This window comes from Leptosomus discolor, chromosome 6 (genome assembly GCF_034619465.1).
Source record: "Leptosomus discolor isolate bLepDis1 chromosome 6, bLepDis1.hap2, whole genome shotgun sequence".
Taxonomy (NCBI): domain Eukaryota; kingdom Metazoa; phylum Chordata; class Aves; order Leptosomiformes; family Leptosomidae; genus Leptosomus; species Leptosomus discolor.
The window spans coordinates 16,347,508-16,362,493 of NC_141396.1; the positions used below are offsets into that span (position 1 = coordinate 16,347,508).

Sequence of the window (14,986 nt, forward strand, 5' to 3'; positions counted from 1 at the left end):
GCATGTGTCTGCCCTGGGGATGGCTCTGCTGGGGCATGTTGCAGATGAGGAGGTGACCCCAAGTGCACAGCCGCCCTGCCCTGCCTCTGAAACCCCAGCCGCTGGGTTTGGGTTGCTGCCTGCCCCACTGCAGGGCTCAGGGCAATGTGAGCCCACGGGGGTCACAGCCCCGTGAAATGTGAGCGAGCAACAGGAAGAGGAGCGTGGCAGGAGCTGGCATGGCTCTGGCATGGCTCCCTGGCAGGACCCAAGGGGTCCTGCACCACTGCATGCTCAGGCAAGGGGCCACTCTCAGCTCTGCTGGGGCAGTCCCAGAAGGAAACAGGCATTTTGGAGAGGAGACATTTGCCAGGTTGTGCTTGGTGCCAGGGGAGGGAGCAGAGACCTTGTGGGGTTTCCAGCTACAGCATCAAGGATGGGCAGACTTGGCTCACCCCCCAGGTTTGGAGTGTTTGCTCTTCCTAAGAGGGACAGCAGAGAAAGGACCCTGGGGCTCTGGGGTCTTGCTTGGCTACCAAGGGTTTGCAAACCCGCCTGCTGACAGCAACCAACCCCCGGAGCCCTGCACACCCCCAGAGCCGCTGCCATGCAGCACAGCTCTCCCCAGCACACGGGGAAGGCACCAGCATGGAGACAGCCCCGCAGGTGGGCTGGGCGCTGCCTCTCCAGCAGCTCCCGGTGCGGCTCAGGCAGTGCCTGTGATGGGAAGGGGCTCCCCGCTTCCAAAGGGGGTATCCCTGCTCACACGGGGCTGTGTGTCCCTAGAGAGATGAGCGCTGAGCCACGCTAACCAGCCGGTCGTGGCAACTGTGAGCACCGCAGGGAACTTGCCAGGGCTTTGTGTCCAGAGGAGAAATGGCCCCCAGCCAAGCCGAGCAGCGACTGAACAGTGCTCTCTGCTGATGGCAGAGACCAGGAGCTCAGCGCCGGCTCCCCAGCCTGCAGCCTGCCCAGCACCTCTGGGGTCACCCCAGCAGTGCCAGGAGGAGGGGGGGGGGGCTGCGGGGGGCTGCGGCAGGGGAGGGCTCCCTCCACGGGCACGGCCTGCGCCTAGACCTGCGGCTTCATCCAGGGCACGGGGAGCATTTGCTTTGTGAGCAACCCGGCCTGCCCAGCAGCTGGATGTCCCCCCCCGGGCACCCCCACCCACCGCAGCACCCACAGCAAGCATGCAGCACGGCCTGAGCCGTGCACACCTCCACGCTGAGCCCACGGCCGGCCCGGGCCACGCACTCACGGGCTGGAGATACGCACGGGGGCGAGGGGTGCACGACCCAGCTGGGCCACACGCCCCTGGGCAATACACGCACCCCCTGCCCGTGCCACGCACCCACGGGGGACACATGCACAGCCCGCCTGGGTAGCGTGCCCAGAGGCGGTGATTGCACCCACGGCTGATGCACATGCACACCCCCTGCGCCCAGGCACCCACGGGCGATGCATGCACGCCCCACCGGTGTCCATGCCCCCGCAGCCGGTGCACCCACGGGCGATGCATGCACGCCCCACGGTGTCCATGCCCCCGCAGCCGGTGCACCCACGGGCGATGCATGCACGCCCCACGGTGTCCATGAGCCCACGGGCGGTGCACGCACGCCGCGCCGGGACGGCCGTGGCGGTGCCCGCAGGCCCGGTGCCTGCCTCGGGGCGGTGCGGGCGGGCCGGGCAGCGCAGGGACCCGCGGCCCGCGCTCACCTGGCTCCGCGCTGGCCGCCCGCACCGCTCCCCACCGGGGTCCCGCCGAGGGGCGGTGGCCCGCCCCACCTCCCCTGCCAGCCCCCCCGTCCCGCCGGGCGGTGCCAGGGCGCCATCGTCCATCCCCGCCCGCCGTTGGCTGTCTCCACGGCAACCGCTAGCAACGCGGCTGCTGATTGGTCGGCTTTGCAGAACGCCTTCGCCAGCCGCCATCTTTGTGTGGGGCAAGGAGATCGCCTTCCCGGGCGTGTCGGCAGAGGGGCAGCGCCCCCGCCCTGCCGCCATCTTTGCGAAGGGCAGCAGCGGGGGCTGCTGCTCCCGAGCGGCCATCTTTGTGTGGGGCACGGGAGCCAGCCCCCACGGCGGGGGGCGCAGGGCCACCGGAGCCCCCACGGTCCCCACGGCCAAGCAGTGCGAGGCGTGGGGGCCTCCAGGCCCGTCACACCCGTTCAGCACGGCCGCAGCGGTTTCCACGGCAACACCCGGTCTGGGAGGGGCGGGGGGGGCGGAGCATCCAATGGGGCGTGGCGGCGCGGTGACGCGAGCGGAAGCGGCGGGCGCGGGCGGCGCGGCGGGGCCGGGCGGGCGCGATGGACGAGACGAGCCCGCTGGTGTCGCCGGAGCGGGCGCAGGCCCCCGACTACGGGCTGCCGGGGGGTGCCGTGCGTGCCCTCCCGCCCGCCGCCGCCCCCCCGCCGCCCCCGCCGCCTTCCCCTCCCGGCTCCCCCGGCGGCCGCGACCGCGAGCGGCAGCCGCTGCTGGAGCGCGGGGCTCGGGGCCCGGCGGCGGCGCAGGCCCAGGCTCAGGCCCAGGCGGCGGCGGCGGCCCAGGCCCAGGCGGCGGCGGCAGCGGCGCAGCGGGAGCGTAACGACTTCCCGGAGGACCCCGAGTTTGCCGAGGTGGTGCGGCGGGCCGAGCTGGCCAGCGAGCGCGGCATCTTCCCCGAGCGCATCTCGCAGGGCTCCAGCGGCAGCTACTTCGTCAAGGACCCGCAGGGGGTGAGCCCGCCCCGGCCCCTTGTGCCCTCCCCGGGGGTGGACGGCCGCTCCCCATGGCCCCCGAGGCGTGCGGGCTGGACGGCGCTGGCTGGGAGGAGGGCGCTCCCCGGGGAACTGGTGATGCTGGCGCCAGGGTGACCGGCTTTGGGGGGGCTGGTGGGAGCGGCTGGAGTCGCCTTGGGTTTCCCTGGGGAGAAGTGCAGCGGGACCAGCAGCAAGAGTCGGGGGGTAGCTGTGTTCAAGTGCTGCTTCAGCCTCCTCTGTGGCTCTGTTGCCCAAAGAGGAAGGGTCACCCTCTGCCCCAGGCCTGTGCATCAGCATCTCCTGACCGTGGTCGGCATCTCCTGACCGCGGTGACTCCAGCCCTAGGGCTGCAGCTCTGAGAACTGAGCTGGGTTTTGGCCTCTGAGACTGGAGTAAGATGTCTCCTCTGTGGCTGCATGGTTGATGTAATCGAGGCAAAGTCCGTGACATACAGCTGGTACCCTATAGATGTGGTCAGCTGTGTGGCAGCCGTCTCCACACCACTGACTGGATGTGTGCACAGCACGGGGTGACTCGTCTTGTGACCTGCAGTGCCCAGCCCAGTTACTTGAGCTGTTGCTGCTTCCCATGACTCCTTTGCTGCATGTGTGCTGGGATGCTTCCTGGGAAGCAGGACTGGGCTCGCCAGTCTCTGGTGTGCCCTAGTTTTTCTTTCCCAGGTGGAGCCTGGCTCTTGGGACATGTGACAGGCAGGCCCCAGTTGAGCTGGTGGGCTGTGGGGCAATGCAGCCTTCCTCCTGCCGCCCTCCTTCTTTCTCCCATTGCCCAATACAAGATGTCATGTCACTGGTGTGGGTGGCTGGATGAGCTGCCTGGGGGTGGCAGGGTGGAGGCTGCCTGGCTGTAGGAGAGCTGAGCTCGGCAAGGGCTGGTGGAGGATGTATGCGAGGAGCCAAAGTCTGTGTACTCCTGGCCATGTCACCAGGCAGGTCCACCGGCCTGCCCTGCTGTCAGCAGATGTGTGCGTGTGGTCACCAAAACCTTGCTGCTGTTGGCACGGGAGGGAGCACAGCACGCTGCTGTGGTGGGCAGTTTAGGGCAGGGGATGAGGGCATCGAGGGAAAACCTTTTCTCTTGTGCTGCTTCCCTCTGGGCTGCTGAGGGCAGAGCTGTCCCAGCTGGGATGTACTTCCTGAGCCCTGATGGCTGTGGTTACCCCAAGTGCTGGCTGCTCTGGGCTGGCCTGGCTCCCTCTTCCCTACTGCTGGCACCAGGCAGACCTGTTTTCCCTGCCAGTGCTGCTCTCATCACAGGTCTGTCTGGAAGGGGATGCTGTGCTGCCAGGCCTCCAGCCTCCGCTTCCACACACACTGTCCCTGCCTGGCTGGGCCTTGCTTTACTGGACTGGCTCCCTGGAGCACAGGGTACCGTGCTGCCAGAGCTCCCAATAAGACTCTGCAGGCTCAAATCCAAGGACATGTTGGCAGTCATTGTACCTTCACGTGGGGCTGATGAGAGAATTGCCTTCCTGCCTGCTCAGGGGAAGTGGCTCCTCTGTGATCTGGGGATGACTGAAGTGCTCCTGTTCCCTCAAACCCTTCCTCTCCCTCTTCTTGGTGGACAAAACCTTGCTCCTGCCTGCCCTGGGTTGGCTTCTGGCCCCTGGCAGACTGGGATTGCACTGGGATTCTGTGCTGAGATGCTGGGATACAGGTCCCACTTCCACATTGTGGCAGGAGCTTGGCTTGGGGAAGTGCCACCCACTCAGGCTAGGGCTGGCATCGGCTGTGGGGAGGAGGGCTGGTCATGTGTGCTGCTGAGTCACCCCAGAGCAGGGACTGCCAGTCTGGAGCTGCTGTACAGCCCCCTGGGGTGCCTGGCCCATGGGGGCAGGTGGCTTTGCTCCTGCCCTGGCCCTTGTGTCTCAGCTATGTGGCTTGGAAACACTGGCTTGGTGACGGTGCAGCACTTAGCGTAAAGCTTCTGTACCTTCTGCAGCAGTGGGGTGCCTCTGCTGCTGTCCCTGCTGTTGGGTTGGTGTGTGCGAGGCTGGACTGAGAGGCTGGGGGTGCTGCTGGTACCAGCTGGTGGCCAGTTTGGAGCTGACTGTGCTCTCTTGCCCACAGTGTACCCAGAGAGCCAAGCCCTCTGCTGTCTTTAGTGGGGCCCTCTAGGACAGAGCCCTGGGCTCCGTGGGGCTCCTCCAGCTGCTCAGCTGTTCTGGTCCCATTTCCTCTGGTCAGTTTGGGATCAGCTCCATTCAGTGGATTTTGGAGCCAGGGCAGGGATTGCTATCCCACTCCCTCTCCTGTGTGGACATAGTGAGCAGCGGTGAGCAGTAGCTCTCCCCAGCTGTCCAAAGGTCGCTGGGATGGGACTGGGATGTTTACCAGGGGACAGCATCATCGCTGGTGTCTTTTGGGGCACGGAGGGTTGTTTCAAGGTGTAGTGACCTGGGTATGACGGTCTTTGGGCAGCACCCTGCTCTTATGGAACTGGGCACTGGCTGGGGAAGGGTCCCTCCCAGCTGCTGCCTGCCTGCGTGCCTGCCTGCCTCCTGGGAGCTACGGGGTCTGCCTGGTCCCAGGGGCTGGTTATTGCCCCGGTGAGGGTCTGTTCTGGGCCCATTACTGAGTGTCCCCACAGCGGCCTGGCTCGCGGGGAGTGTCCCAACTCTGCCAACTGCCTTCCTCTCTCCTGCTCACAGAAAATCATTGGTGTCTTCAAGCCCAAGAACGAGGAGCCATATGGGCAGCTGAACCCAAAGTGGACCAAATGGCTGCAGAAGTTGTGCTGCCCGTGCTGCTTTGGGAGAGACTGCCTCGTCCTCAACCAGGGCTACCTGTCAGAGGCAGGTGCCAGCCTGGTGGACCAGAAACTGGAACTCAACATTGTTCCCCGCACGAAGGTGAGGGCACGGCTACTGGGATCTCGTCCCAGGGAGGCTTTCATGTGCTCCTGCCCAGCTCTGCTTGTGCCTTATCTTGTGGTACTGCTGTCCTCGGAGATGTTGTGTTGAGACCTCTGGACTGGGACTGCTCCTGCTCAAGCCGTGGGGATCCTCGTGCTGGGCAGAGCCGTGGGAAATGCTGTGTCTTGGTTTCAGCCAGTCCTGTGACAATTGACAGGTGCTCCTGCTGACATGTGTGCTCCTGTCCCCACAGGTGGTGTATCTGGCCAGCGAGACCTTTAACTACAGTGCCATTGACAGGGTGAAGTCCCGAGGAAAAAGGTTGGCCCTGGAGAAGGTGCCGAAAGTCGGCCAGCGCTTCAACCGCATCGGTCTGCCGCCCAAGGTAGGGCTGCTGGCCTTGGCGCCCGCCTGTCGCTGCTTCTCCATCCTCTGTGGCCTCCTGTAATGCAGCCTCTCCTTGCTTCAGGTGGGCTCCTTCCAGCTCTTTGTGGAAGGCTACAAGGACGCTGACTACTGGCTGCGGCGGTTTGAAGCCGAACCGCTCCCGGAGAACACCAACCGGCAGCTGCTTCTGCAGTTCGAGCGGCTGGTGGTGCTGGACTACATCATCAGGAACACAGGTAGGGCTGGCTGCCTGGCGTGGGGCGCTGCCTGCTTCATGTCCTGCCGGCTGGAGAAAGGGAAGGGGGTCAGGGGCTTGGCACATCTTCCTGGCACCCAAAACTCCTCTCAGCACCGCTTGGTTGCTGCCAGCTGCTGTGGCTGCCCACCACCGTGTCCATGCTCTGGCTGCTGGCCTGTATCCTGGGAGATCTGGATCCACGACAGTGCTGGGGTGAAAGTGTGCCAGCTACAAGGATCCAGGACATCCGGAGATCCAGTAACTAACTGTGCCCCTATATCCCATCCCACGCTGGGCTTCTGAGTTCCTGCCAGGCTGGAAGAGGTCAGGGTAGAGCTCTGGGGCTTGCAGGCTGAACTTCCTCTTGTGAGCTGGGGATACATGGACCTCTCCAGTCTCCAGGGCTGGTTGTGTGGGGATTGATGTGGCTTCCCAATCTTGCAACAAGCTCAAGGGCTCTAGGGCAGATTTTGGGCCTAAAACTGGTCTGTCTGACTTCTGGGTCAGAAGAGGGGTAGTCTTCTGCCCTGCATGGTGCAGGCAGGCCCTGGTGCTAACACAGCTGGTTTTATCTCCCTGCAGATCGGGGCAACGACAACTGGCTCATCAAGTACGACTGTCCCCTGGACAGCGCAGGCGTGCGGGTGAGCAGCCCTTCCCGGGCAGGGGCTCCGTGGGGGGCTCTGCCCCTGCAAGCTGCCTGCCTGGCAGGCGGGCTGGGGTATTCCCAGCTGGCTTGGGTTTCCGAGTGTGCGGAGGCCTGATCTTGTCTCCCCTTCCTTTTGTTGCCCTCTGCGTTGGCGTTTTGTGGCCTGGTGGGACTTTATGAGGATGCACTTGGGCTCTGCAGGGGAAGCTTGTGTTGCTGGACCTGTGTGTCCTTGGGTGAGGCCTTGGGGGGAGCAGCTTTGTGTCCCTCGCGCCTGAAGCAGACAGTGTTTCCCTGTGGGCCAGGGGCCATGCTATGTGCGAGAGGCTGCTGTGCTTCTGTGGTAGCCAGGGCAAAGATCCTGTCGGCAGGGCTGCAGGAGTGGGAGAGGGACTGTTCCTGCTGGGGGGACCTCCTTGTGACATACTCCACTTCCTTCCAGGACAGTGACTGGGTGGTGGTGAAGGAGCCCATCATCAAGCTGGCTGCTATAGACAATGGTTTGGCCTTTCCCTTGAAACACCCGGACTCGTGGAGAGCATGTGAGTCTCTCGGGCTGTGCCAGGGCACCCTGGTGAGCCGTACAGCTCCACACTCGGGCATCCTCCTCAAGGGCTGGAGAGGAGAGCGCTGGGGCTGTTCTTCTGCAAACCTTCTGGGTTCATGGGCAGCTCCACTTCAGCAGAGGCTGTAGGAAGCAGGTCGTGGACCCTGTGTCCCAGGTGCAGGTGATCTGGCACCCAGGGGCATGTGGCACCATCCTTTGCCTTCCCTAGCTCTAATGTCTCCTGCTTCCTCCCACAGATCCATTCTACTGGGCATGGCTGCCCCAGGCCAAAATCCCCTTTTCACAGGAGATCAAGGACCTGATTCTTCCCAAGATCTCAGACCCCAACTTTGTCAAGGACCTGGAGGAAGATCTGTATGAGCTCTTCAAGGTGAGCTGGGGGAGCAGGTGAGGATGGCTTGGGAGGAAGAAGAGCTGGAGGTTGTGTTGGGGAGCTCCTTGTCAAGGCTGCAGAGGACAGAAAGGTGGCCAAGCTCCTGACTGTTTCTGGGCTGAGGCATAGCAGGGTTATCCCTCTGCCGGGCGCTGAAGATTCAGTGTGGGAAGAAGCAGGAAACCCGTGAGACAGGAGGAGAGAGGCTTGCTTGGGGAATAGGCATCTCTTGCACAATGTGGGGCAGCAGGTGGATCCTACTGTGTTCTCTGCTCTCTCTCTTGCAGAAAGACCCTGGCTTTGACAGGGGACAGTTTCACAAGCAGATTGCTGTCATGAGAGGCCAGGTAAGCTGTGTGTAGAGAAGACAGGTGGGTGGGGTGTGGAGTCTCATCCTGCCTCCATGGCAGGAAGGGTGCTGCCCCTTTGCTTCAGCCGGGCAGCTCAGGCATTGCTCTCTTGTGCCATGCAGATCCTCAACCTGACTCAGGCACTGAAAGACGGGAAGAGCCCCCTACACCTGGTTCAGATGCCACCTGTGATTGTGGAAACGGCACGTTCCCACCAGCGTACTGCCAGCGAGTCCTACACGCAGAGCTTCCAGAGCCGGAAGCCTTTCTTCTCATGGTGGTAGCTGTGGGAGCTGCGGGCGGGGCTCGGCCGCCTCGGACTAGCGCTGCGAGAGGAGCCGGACCACTGCTGGCTCCTGTGGCCAGGACTCGACCTTCTGGGTAGAGCAAGCAGGTGCAGCTGGAGGAACCTGCAGCTGAACTGGAGGAGCCAGGCAGGTCGGGCACGGTCCCTCCCCAGCTCCGTCGGAGCTCAGTGCCCTGCCTGGGGCAGAGCCCAGGGGGAGGTGTGGGAATCCCACTGGAGCCATGGTGTGGCTGGGACCCTGCCCCTGCCTCCCTTCCTCGGCCTGCATGCGGTTCTGAGCACCCCTGCTTGGGTCTGGGATGAGCAGGCTGCCCAGGCCAGCATCCGTCCAGCCCTTTACACCAGCCACTGGCCCTTTTCTTCCCTGCCGTGCCGGCTGCCGGGCTGGGAAGGCCTGTAGCGGGTTATACCCCTTCCCTTTCCCCAAGGGTGTGCTGTACTCCTCTGCTGTCCCTCCTCTGCCCCAACCCCGTGCACGCTGCTTTCCTCAGGGGGAGTTCCTGCTGCCTGCTGGTGCAGTGGGGACCGCAATGAACGGCTGTTCTCTGGCTGGGGGCTCGAGGTGGGGACATAGGAGGGACAACTCACGGGGCTGGCTTGGGTGCAATTGGACACTAAGGGGAAAGAGGTGCTGGCTTGTCCTGGTGAAGAGCAGGTGGCTCTGGGAGGGGGCTGTAGCTTGGTGCCCCCACTGTGGGAGCCCTCCCCCAGCTGGAGAGGACTGAGGGTGGGTGTGAGTGCCCTCTCCCCCTCTGCTGCCGCCGGTCCACCCCTCCTGCCAGCTCTCCGCGGCTGCTCTTGCTTGGCTTTTGCCCTTGCTCTCAGCAAGCTCCCTGGCTGCTGTGCAGCCAGCATGGTGCCAGCCTTGTCTGTGCCTAGGGCCCTCTTAAGGGGCAGGGGGGCTGCTGGGGAAGGGCCGGAGGGGCTCTTCTGCTGCATGGGTGGGAGGTGTGATGGGAGCACGGGGGGGGGGGGACAGCATGGGCTCCTGGCTGCCCTGGTGCTGACAATCCTGCAGGCCCACGGTGGGTGGGTGAGGCAGTGAGCCCCTGTCTCCAGAACAAGCTGCTGAGCTTGTGTTGTATGAAACGGTTACCAGGGCTGCTGCCTGCATCTGCTTGCCTTGAGCTGCAGCTTCTCCTGCTGCTGGGGGAACCCAGTGTTGGATCTCACTGGCCTGTTAGCCCGTCTTTGGGGGGTGGGGGTAGGGAATTAAGGCAGGTTGGAGCTCTGCTGCTTAAGCCTGGGAGGGGAGAGCAGCTCTCTTGTCTCCTGTGTGGGGAGGGGACTCAGCACTGGCTGTGCAAGCACAGGGTGGGCAGCAGTGAGACCCCAGGTCCCTGGCCAGGCCCAGCTGCATCTCTGACTGACCCAAAATGTATTGTTCTAATGCACTGTAGAAATGTATGTAATGTATTTAAACCATGCAACTGTCTGAATAACAGAGCTGCCGTTCAGCTGGCTGCCTCCATCTAACTGCAGCACCCTAGAGCGGGTTGGGGCTGTTCCCCTTGCACTGGGTCCAGTATAACGGCATGGAACGAGGTCCTGCCACCCGGGAAGAAGGCCTGGCGTTGGCAGGACACAGCCAGAGCCACAAGCAGCCACCGCTATCCACCTTTTATTAACCATTGCACCCTGTCCACTACACTTAGTGTCCTCGGAGAGCCTGGCTGTCCCAGCACCCGCTGTCCAGCAGCCCCGTTCCTCCACGGCCCGGCCGTTCAGCGCTGCTACATGGACCCCGAGGGCGCCTCAGCCCCGCGGCCGCCCTCCGGCTGCTTCTCCGCGATCCTGCGGGAAAGACGCGTGTGTTAGCGGCGGGGCCCGGCCCGGCCGCGCTTCCCCCGGTTCCTCCTCCACCCCAGCCCGCACCTACCGCAGGCGGCCGAAGCGCCGCAGCACCGCCATCCCGCCGCCGGGCTGAGCCGGCCGCCGCCGCCGCCGCCGGAGCCGCCGCAGAGCCCGCGCCATGCGCCGCTGACCCGCGTACCGCCAGACGAGGCGGGCCCGCTCTTCGGGCCGCTCGGCCCCGCCGCTCCGGAACAGGCTCCGCAGCTCCAGCAGCCCCACGCCCTGGAAGATGTTGGCGGAGGCCCGCTTGCGGCCGCGGACTGCGGGCGCCGCCCGCCCCGGAGGGTCGCTCACCACCGAGGCCGGCGTGCCCATGGCCCCGGCCGCTGCGGGCACCGGAGAGATGGCGTCAGGCTCTGCTCCGCCGCCCGGCGCGGATGCCCGGTGAGGAAGGGCGGGCGGCCGGGGAAGGACGCGGCCGGGGAAGGACGCGACGCGGCCGCAGGGAAAGGGCGGGCCGGGGCGCCGGGCAGGAGGCCAGCCGCGCGGGCGGGGCCGCCCGGGAACGCGGGAGGTGCCCGGCTCGGGCCGGGGCACACAGATCCGGTCCCGCCCCGCCGGTGCCAGGGGCGCTGGGCCCCGCCGTGACCCACTTTTCCTTCAGCCGCCCCGCGCCCGCCGGCCCCTCGCCCAGACCTGGCGGTGGCGGGACCGCCGGGCGGCCGCTGCGCTCCCGGGACCGCCCCGCGCCGCGCGCCCCGTTCATTCACCCGCTGCGCTCCGCCCCGGCCCGCTCCCCGCCGCCAATCCGCGCCCGTCTCTCGCCGTTGGGGCCAATCGGCGCCGAGGGGCGCGGCCGCACCGCCTCTCGGAGGGAGGCCACGTGGCGCAAGTGACGTCAATAGGCGGGAGGGCGAGGCTGGCGCGGCCCCGCCCCTGGGCGGTGCCCCGGCTCGCGTCACACCGAAGGGGAATCCCGGGTGACGTCGAGGGGATCCCCGTCGCGCACCCCCCGCCGAGGCCGCGCGGGATCCCGGTGCGCTGCTCGCCGACCCCGCCGCCTCCTCCCGCCCCCCGCGGTGCGGCCACCCCCGCGGCGGCGGGACGGGAGGGGCGCGGCTGTCCCCGCCCGACGACGGCGGCGGCCCGCGGGCCTCCGGTGGGCCGGCGGGAGGGGCGGCGGGTCGCGGGGGCGGGGCGGAGAGAGGCCCCAGGCAGGGAGGACCGTTAGGCGCCAGATGTTTGGCAGCGGCCCGGGGAGGAAGTCGCTGCCGGGGCCCCGAGTCCCGCCCGAGCCGCGCCGGAGCAGGGAGGGCCCCGCCATGGCTCACACGGCTCCACCGGCAGCGCCGCCGCCCCCGGGGCCGCCGGCCCGCGGCTCCCTCAGCCTCCACCGCGCCTACCTGCGGAGCCCGCTGGGCTTGCTGCGGCTGGGGCAGCTGGCGCTGGGAGCCGCCTTCTGGGTGACGGTGGCGGCTCACAAGTACGAGGGGGCGGCCCACTTCGCCCTCTTCGCCGCCGTCTTGGTCTGGCTCCTCACCCTGGCTCTCTTCGGGCTGAGCCTGCTGGGGCGTTGGGCGCTGGTGCCCTGGCTGGGCTCCCGCTGGCTCCTCACCAACCTGGTGCACGACCTGGCGCTGGGCGTGGGGCTCTACGCAGCCGCCACCGGCATCATGGGCTACAAGGCCAGGCAGAAAAGCTATTGCAACCTGCCGGGCTACAGCCAGCACTGCCTCTATGGTGCCTACCTGAGCGCCTCCGTCTGCGGGGGCATCGCTGCCTGCCTGTACCTCTTCTCCGGGCTCTACTGCCTGTCACGGCGCTGCCGGGACCAGCGCGACATCATCTGAGACCCTGCGGCGCTTGGCTCCTCTTCTTCTCGCCCACGGACAGAGCGCAGCCCCGCTTCGGGACGAAGTGATCCTGCCGCCCCATCCCCTCCCGGCTGACTGCACCGCGCTTCCTCCGAAGACTCCGGCACAGACGGATGGACAGACAGAGGCCTTCCCTGAGCACGGCTTCCCCTGCAGCCTGCCGAGACAGCGTGAACACCCAGCTGCTGCGCAGGCCCCTCTCCCACCCCTCGGACAGACGCAGGCTATTGCAAGTGGAAGGACCCAAGCAGAGAGCCCTAAGAAGGACCCCAATTTCTGGGAGCCCATCAGGGCCCCTGCCCAACTCCCTTGCCCCTGGCCTTGCAGACTCTGCGTCCTCAGGTGGGTGTTGACCTGTCCCCAGGGCGGAGGGGGACTGGCCTGGGGGAGCTGAGCAGGGGGCAGTGGTGCGTAGTGGGGTTGGGTGGGGATAAATGTCCCCCCCCAACCATTGTGTGGCACCTCCATGGTTCCTTAATGGAGGCTCTGATTTTGGCTTCCCCAGCCCGGCCCCTCCTCCTGTCTGGCCTGAACATGTCCGCCGTCTTGCTGGAGCTTGGCAGGGCTCAGCTCCTCCCTGCCTTGTGCTCCGGGGGTGTGGAGGCACCCAGGTCCTGCACAGCTCTACCCAGCATCACCCCGGTCCCCCGGACGTGCTGTCCTGTTTGGGGGCTGAGCCTGCGCAGGGCAGCAAGGCCTCCATCACTGTGGGGTGAGGGAGAGGGTGAGCGGGGCCATAGCCTTGTCCTGCGTCCCTGGGCAGGGGGTAAATTCCTCCAGCCTTGGGGTTTGTGCTGCCCCAGCATGGGGCTAGGTGCCCCTGGGGTTGCAGGGAGCGGGGCATGGGGTCATTCTCTTCCCCCTGCCCTCCTGCAGTGAGGTTTGTGCCTCTGAGCCACCCAGAGCCGCCCAGAACCACTGAGCCTGCCCTGGGGCCCAACTGCTCTGACAGGAACAGGCATGGCCTTGCCAGCGGCGCTGGAGACTGGCCCGCAGCCCTGCCTGGCTCTGCCACGCTTTGGTTGTCATCCCAGAAAACTCTCAGCTTGGGACTCTGACTCCATCTCGGGGTCCTGCACTGCCCAGAGATCGTGGCGAGGTGGAGGGGAAGGATGAGCGCGGCAGCATGGCTGTGCTGGGATGCTGCTGGCACCGTGGCCACGGGGGAGCTGGGTGCAGGTGTTGCAGGGACACAGCCCATCTTGGGGAATGAGAGGACACCAGCAGCAGGGCCAGCCCAGCCCTGGATCAGTCTTCACAACCTACTGAGGGCCAACTGGAGCAACGGGCGGCCAGAGACTGGGAAATTTTGGAGAAGCACCACGCTGGGGCTGCCCTGCCACAAGCCCTCCTCACCCTGCCTGCAGGCAGGTCCTCTCCATCGCTCCTGGTGCGAGGGAGGGTCTGCCCTGTCTCTGTGTGGGCTCAGATCATCGGGACGGGTGTCCACAAGAGCTGACCATGGTCTCTGGCTGTTGCCTGGAGTTCCCTGGTGCCTTTCTTGGGGTGGAGAGAAGCAGCTGTGATCCTCCTGGGGCTTGGAGGGGTATGGGGTTGGCCCTGGGTCACTGCTTCCATCGTGAAGTGCTGTCCTAGCTAATCCCCCTCGTGCTCGAGGGCCCTGACAGCCCCTGGACCATCTACCCCTTCACTGGGCAGGATGTGCTGTCCCTACCCTGTGTCAGGGCTGGTCCCCGACACCTCCTGTCCCCGTCTGCTCCGGTGTAGCCCCTGGACCAGGCTGCCCAAGATGCGCCGTGGGGCTTCTGCCACCGCAAGTGCCTTTCTGCGACTTTCTGCAGCCCTGCCTGTCGTGCCGGCTCTGTCCCCCTCCAGCCCCCCCTTCGGTGCCTATGGATTCACCTTCCAAATAAAGCAACGTTGGCGCTCACCAGGTGTCTGGGGCTTTGTGCTGGGGCTGGGACCTGCTGGGGACAGGTCTGAGCTGAGATCACACCCGGCTCTGTAGCCCTGCGCTCTGGGGCCTCCCTGCTTGCAGCTTCTGGCTGTCATCACAACGTCCTGGTGTGCTCTGGGGTCACGGGCAGGATCCTCAGCACTGAGCCACCACTCTTGGTAGAGAGGCTTAAACCTCTGTCCTTGGGGACAGTGCCTGTCCCCAGCCCTGCTGCCCCCTCCAGAGACAGGTCACGGCCTGGTGCTCATGTGGGTGCTGGGTGCGGGCACCTCCCGCTGCCCAGCAGTGCAGAGGCCAAGTCCCCAGGGCTGTGTGGCCACAGGGACACGATGGGAACAGGATGGAGCTGCGTGCCTATGGGCTTCGTCACTCCGGGCTGAAAGAGCTCTCTGTCCCGGGGCTGGGGCACTGCTGGGCAGTCCTGCCCACGCTGCCGGGCCCCCGGAGAGCCGGGGGAGGGGGGAGGCTGGGGGCAGCCAGCATCTCCCAGGGCTGTTTCTGTCCCTGGGCTGTGTTCTCGGGATGGGGATCAGCCTTGGACTTCTACCCACAGCCGGGGCTGTCACTCGACCCTCCAGTCCTCTGCCCCCTGGATACATGCCCTGATCACTGGAGGCTGCCGGCTGCCAGCAGCAGCATTGAGCCCTGTGCTGCCCTCACAGCCCTGGGAAACAGCGCAGGGTTATCAAGGTTGCATGGGTTATTTTGGGATGGCATCCCCCCTTTTAGCCTCCGTTGCAGCCAAGTCCCCAGAACACCCCTGGGAGCCGGCAGCCCTGCCCCACTGCAAGCACCTGGTGGGACAGCCTGGGGCAGCGGGAGCAGGACCGCAGGCTGCTGTGCAGGGCAGCGCCAGCGCAGCCAGGGCTGGGCTGCGCTGGGGGCATGGAGGGGCAGTGGATGAGCTGCCAGGGACGCTTATGGGCCTGGGGGGAAACC

At 65.8% G+C, this 14,986-nt stretch overlaps 3 protein-coding genes across 3 annotated transcripts; 2 read left to right on the forward strand and 1 right to left on the reverse strand.

Annotated features, from left to right (window-relative positions):
* Positions 1-2,264: 2,264 nt before the first annotated feature.
* PI4K2A (phosphatidylinositol 4-kinase type 2 alpha) lies at positions 2,265-8,614 on the forward strand. Its single transcript, XM_086466678.1, has 9 exons — positions 2,265-2,693; positions 5,386-5,586; positions 5,843-5,974; positions 6,059-6,212; positions 6,797-6,858; positions 7,306-7,405; positions 7,668-7,801; positions 8,092-8,151; positions 8,277-8,614. The coding sequence occupies exons 1-9, from the start codon at positions 2,286-2,288 to the stop codon at positions 8,436-8,438; spliced, it is 1,413 nt and encodes a 470-aa protein (XP_086322804.1). The 5' UTR covers positions 2,265-2,285; the 3' UTR covers positions 8,439-8,614.
* A 1,580-nt stretch (positions 8,615-10,194) lies between these two features.
* Positions 10,195-10,645, reverse strand: AVPI1 (arginine vasopressin induced 1). The gene is made up of 2 exons (XM_086467240.1): positions 10,341-10,645; positions 10,195-10,255 (listed from the first exon to the last, which is right to left on the reverse strand). The coding sequence occupies exons 1-2, from the start codon at positions 10,628-10,630 to the stop codon at positions 10,195-10,197; spliced, it is 351 nt and encodes a 116-aa protein (XP_086323366.1). The 5' UTR covers positions 10,631-10,645.
* Positions 10,646-11,577: 932 nt separating this feature from the next.
* On the forward strand, positions 11,578-12,117 carry MARVELD1 (MARVEL domain containing 1). The gene has a single exon (XM_009957823.2). It carries the CDS (start codon positions 11,578-11,580, stop codon positions 12,103-12,105), a length of 528 nt encoding a protein of 175 aa, XP_009956125.2. The 3' UTR covers positions 12,106-12,117.
* Positions 12,118-14,986: the final 2,869 nt, after the last annotated feature.

Excerpts from the sequence above, each read along its gene's own strand:
- PI4K2A (XM_086466678.1), top strand. The coding sequence starts at position 2,286 with ATGGACGAGACGAGCCCGCTGGTGTCGCCGGAGCGGGCGCAGGCCCCC. Across the intron at positions 6,213-6,796 it reads CTACATCATCAGGAACACAG|ATCGGGGCAACGACAACTGG; the intron begins GTAGGGCTGGCT and ends ATCTCCCTGCAG. Across the intron at positions 8,152-8,276 it reads TTGCTGTCATGAGAGGCCAG|ATCCTCAACCTGACTCAGGC; the intron begins GTAAGCTGTGTG and ends TGTGCCATGCAG.
- AVPI1 (XM_086467240.1), bottom strand. The coding sequence starts at position 10,630 with ATGGGCACGCCGGCCTCGGTGGTGAGCGACCCTCCGGGGCGGGCGGCG. Across the intron at positions 10,256-10,340 it reads CGGCGCTTCGGCCGCCTGCG|GATCGCGGAGAAGCAGCCGG; the intron begins GTAGGTGCGGGC and ends TCTTTCCCGCAG.
- MARVELD1 (XM_009957823.2), top strand. The coding sequence starts at position 11,578 with ATGGCTCACACGGCTCCACCGGCAGCGCCGCCGCCCCCGGGGCCGCCG.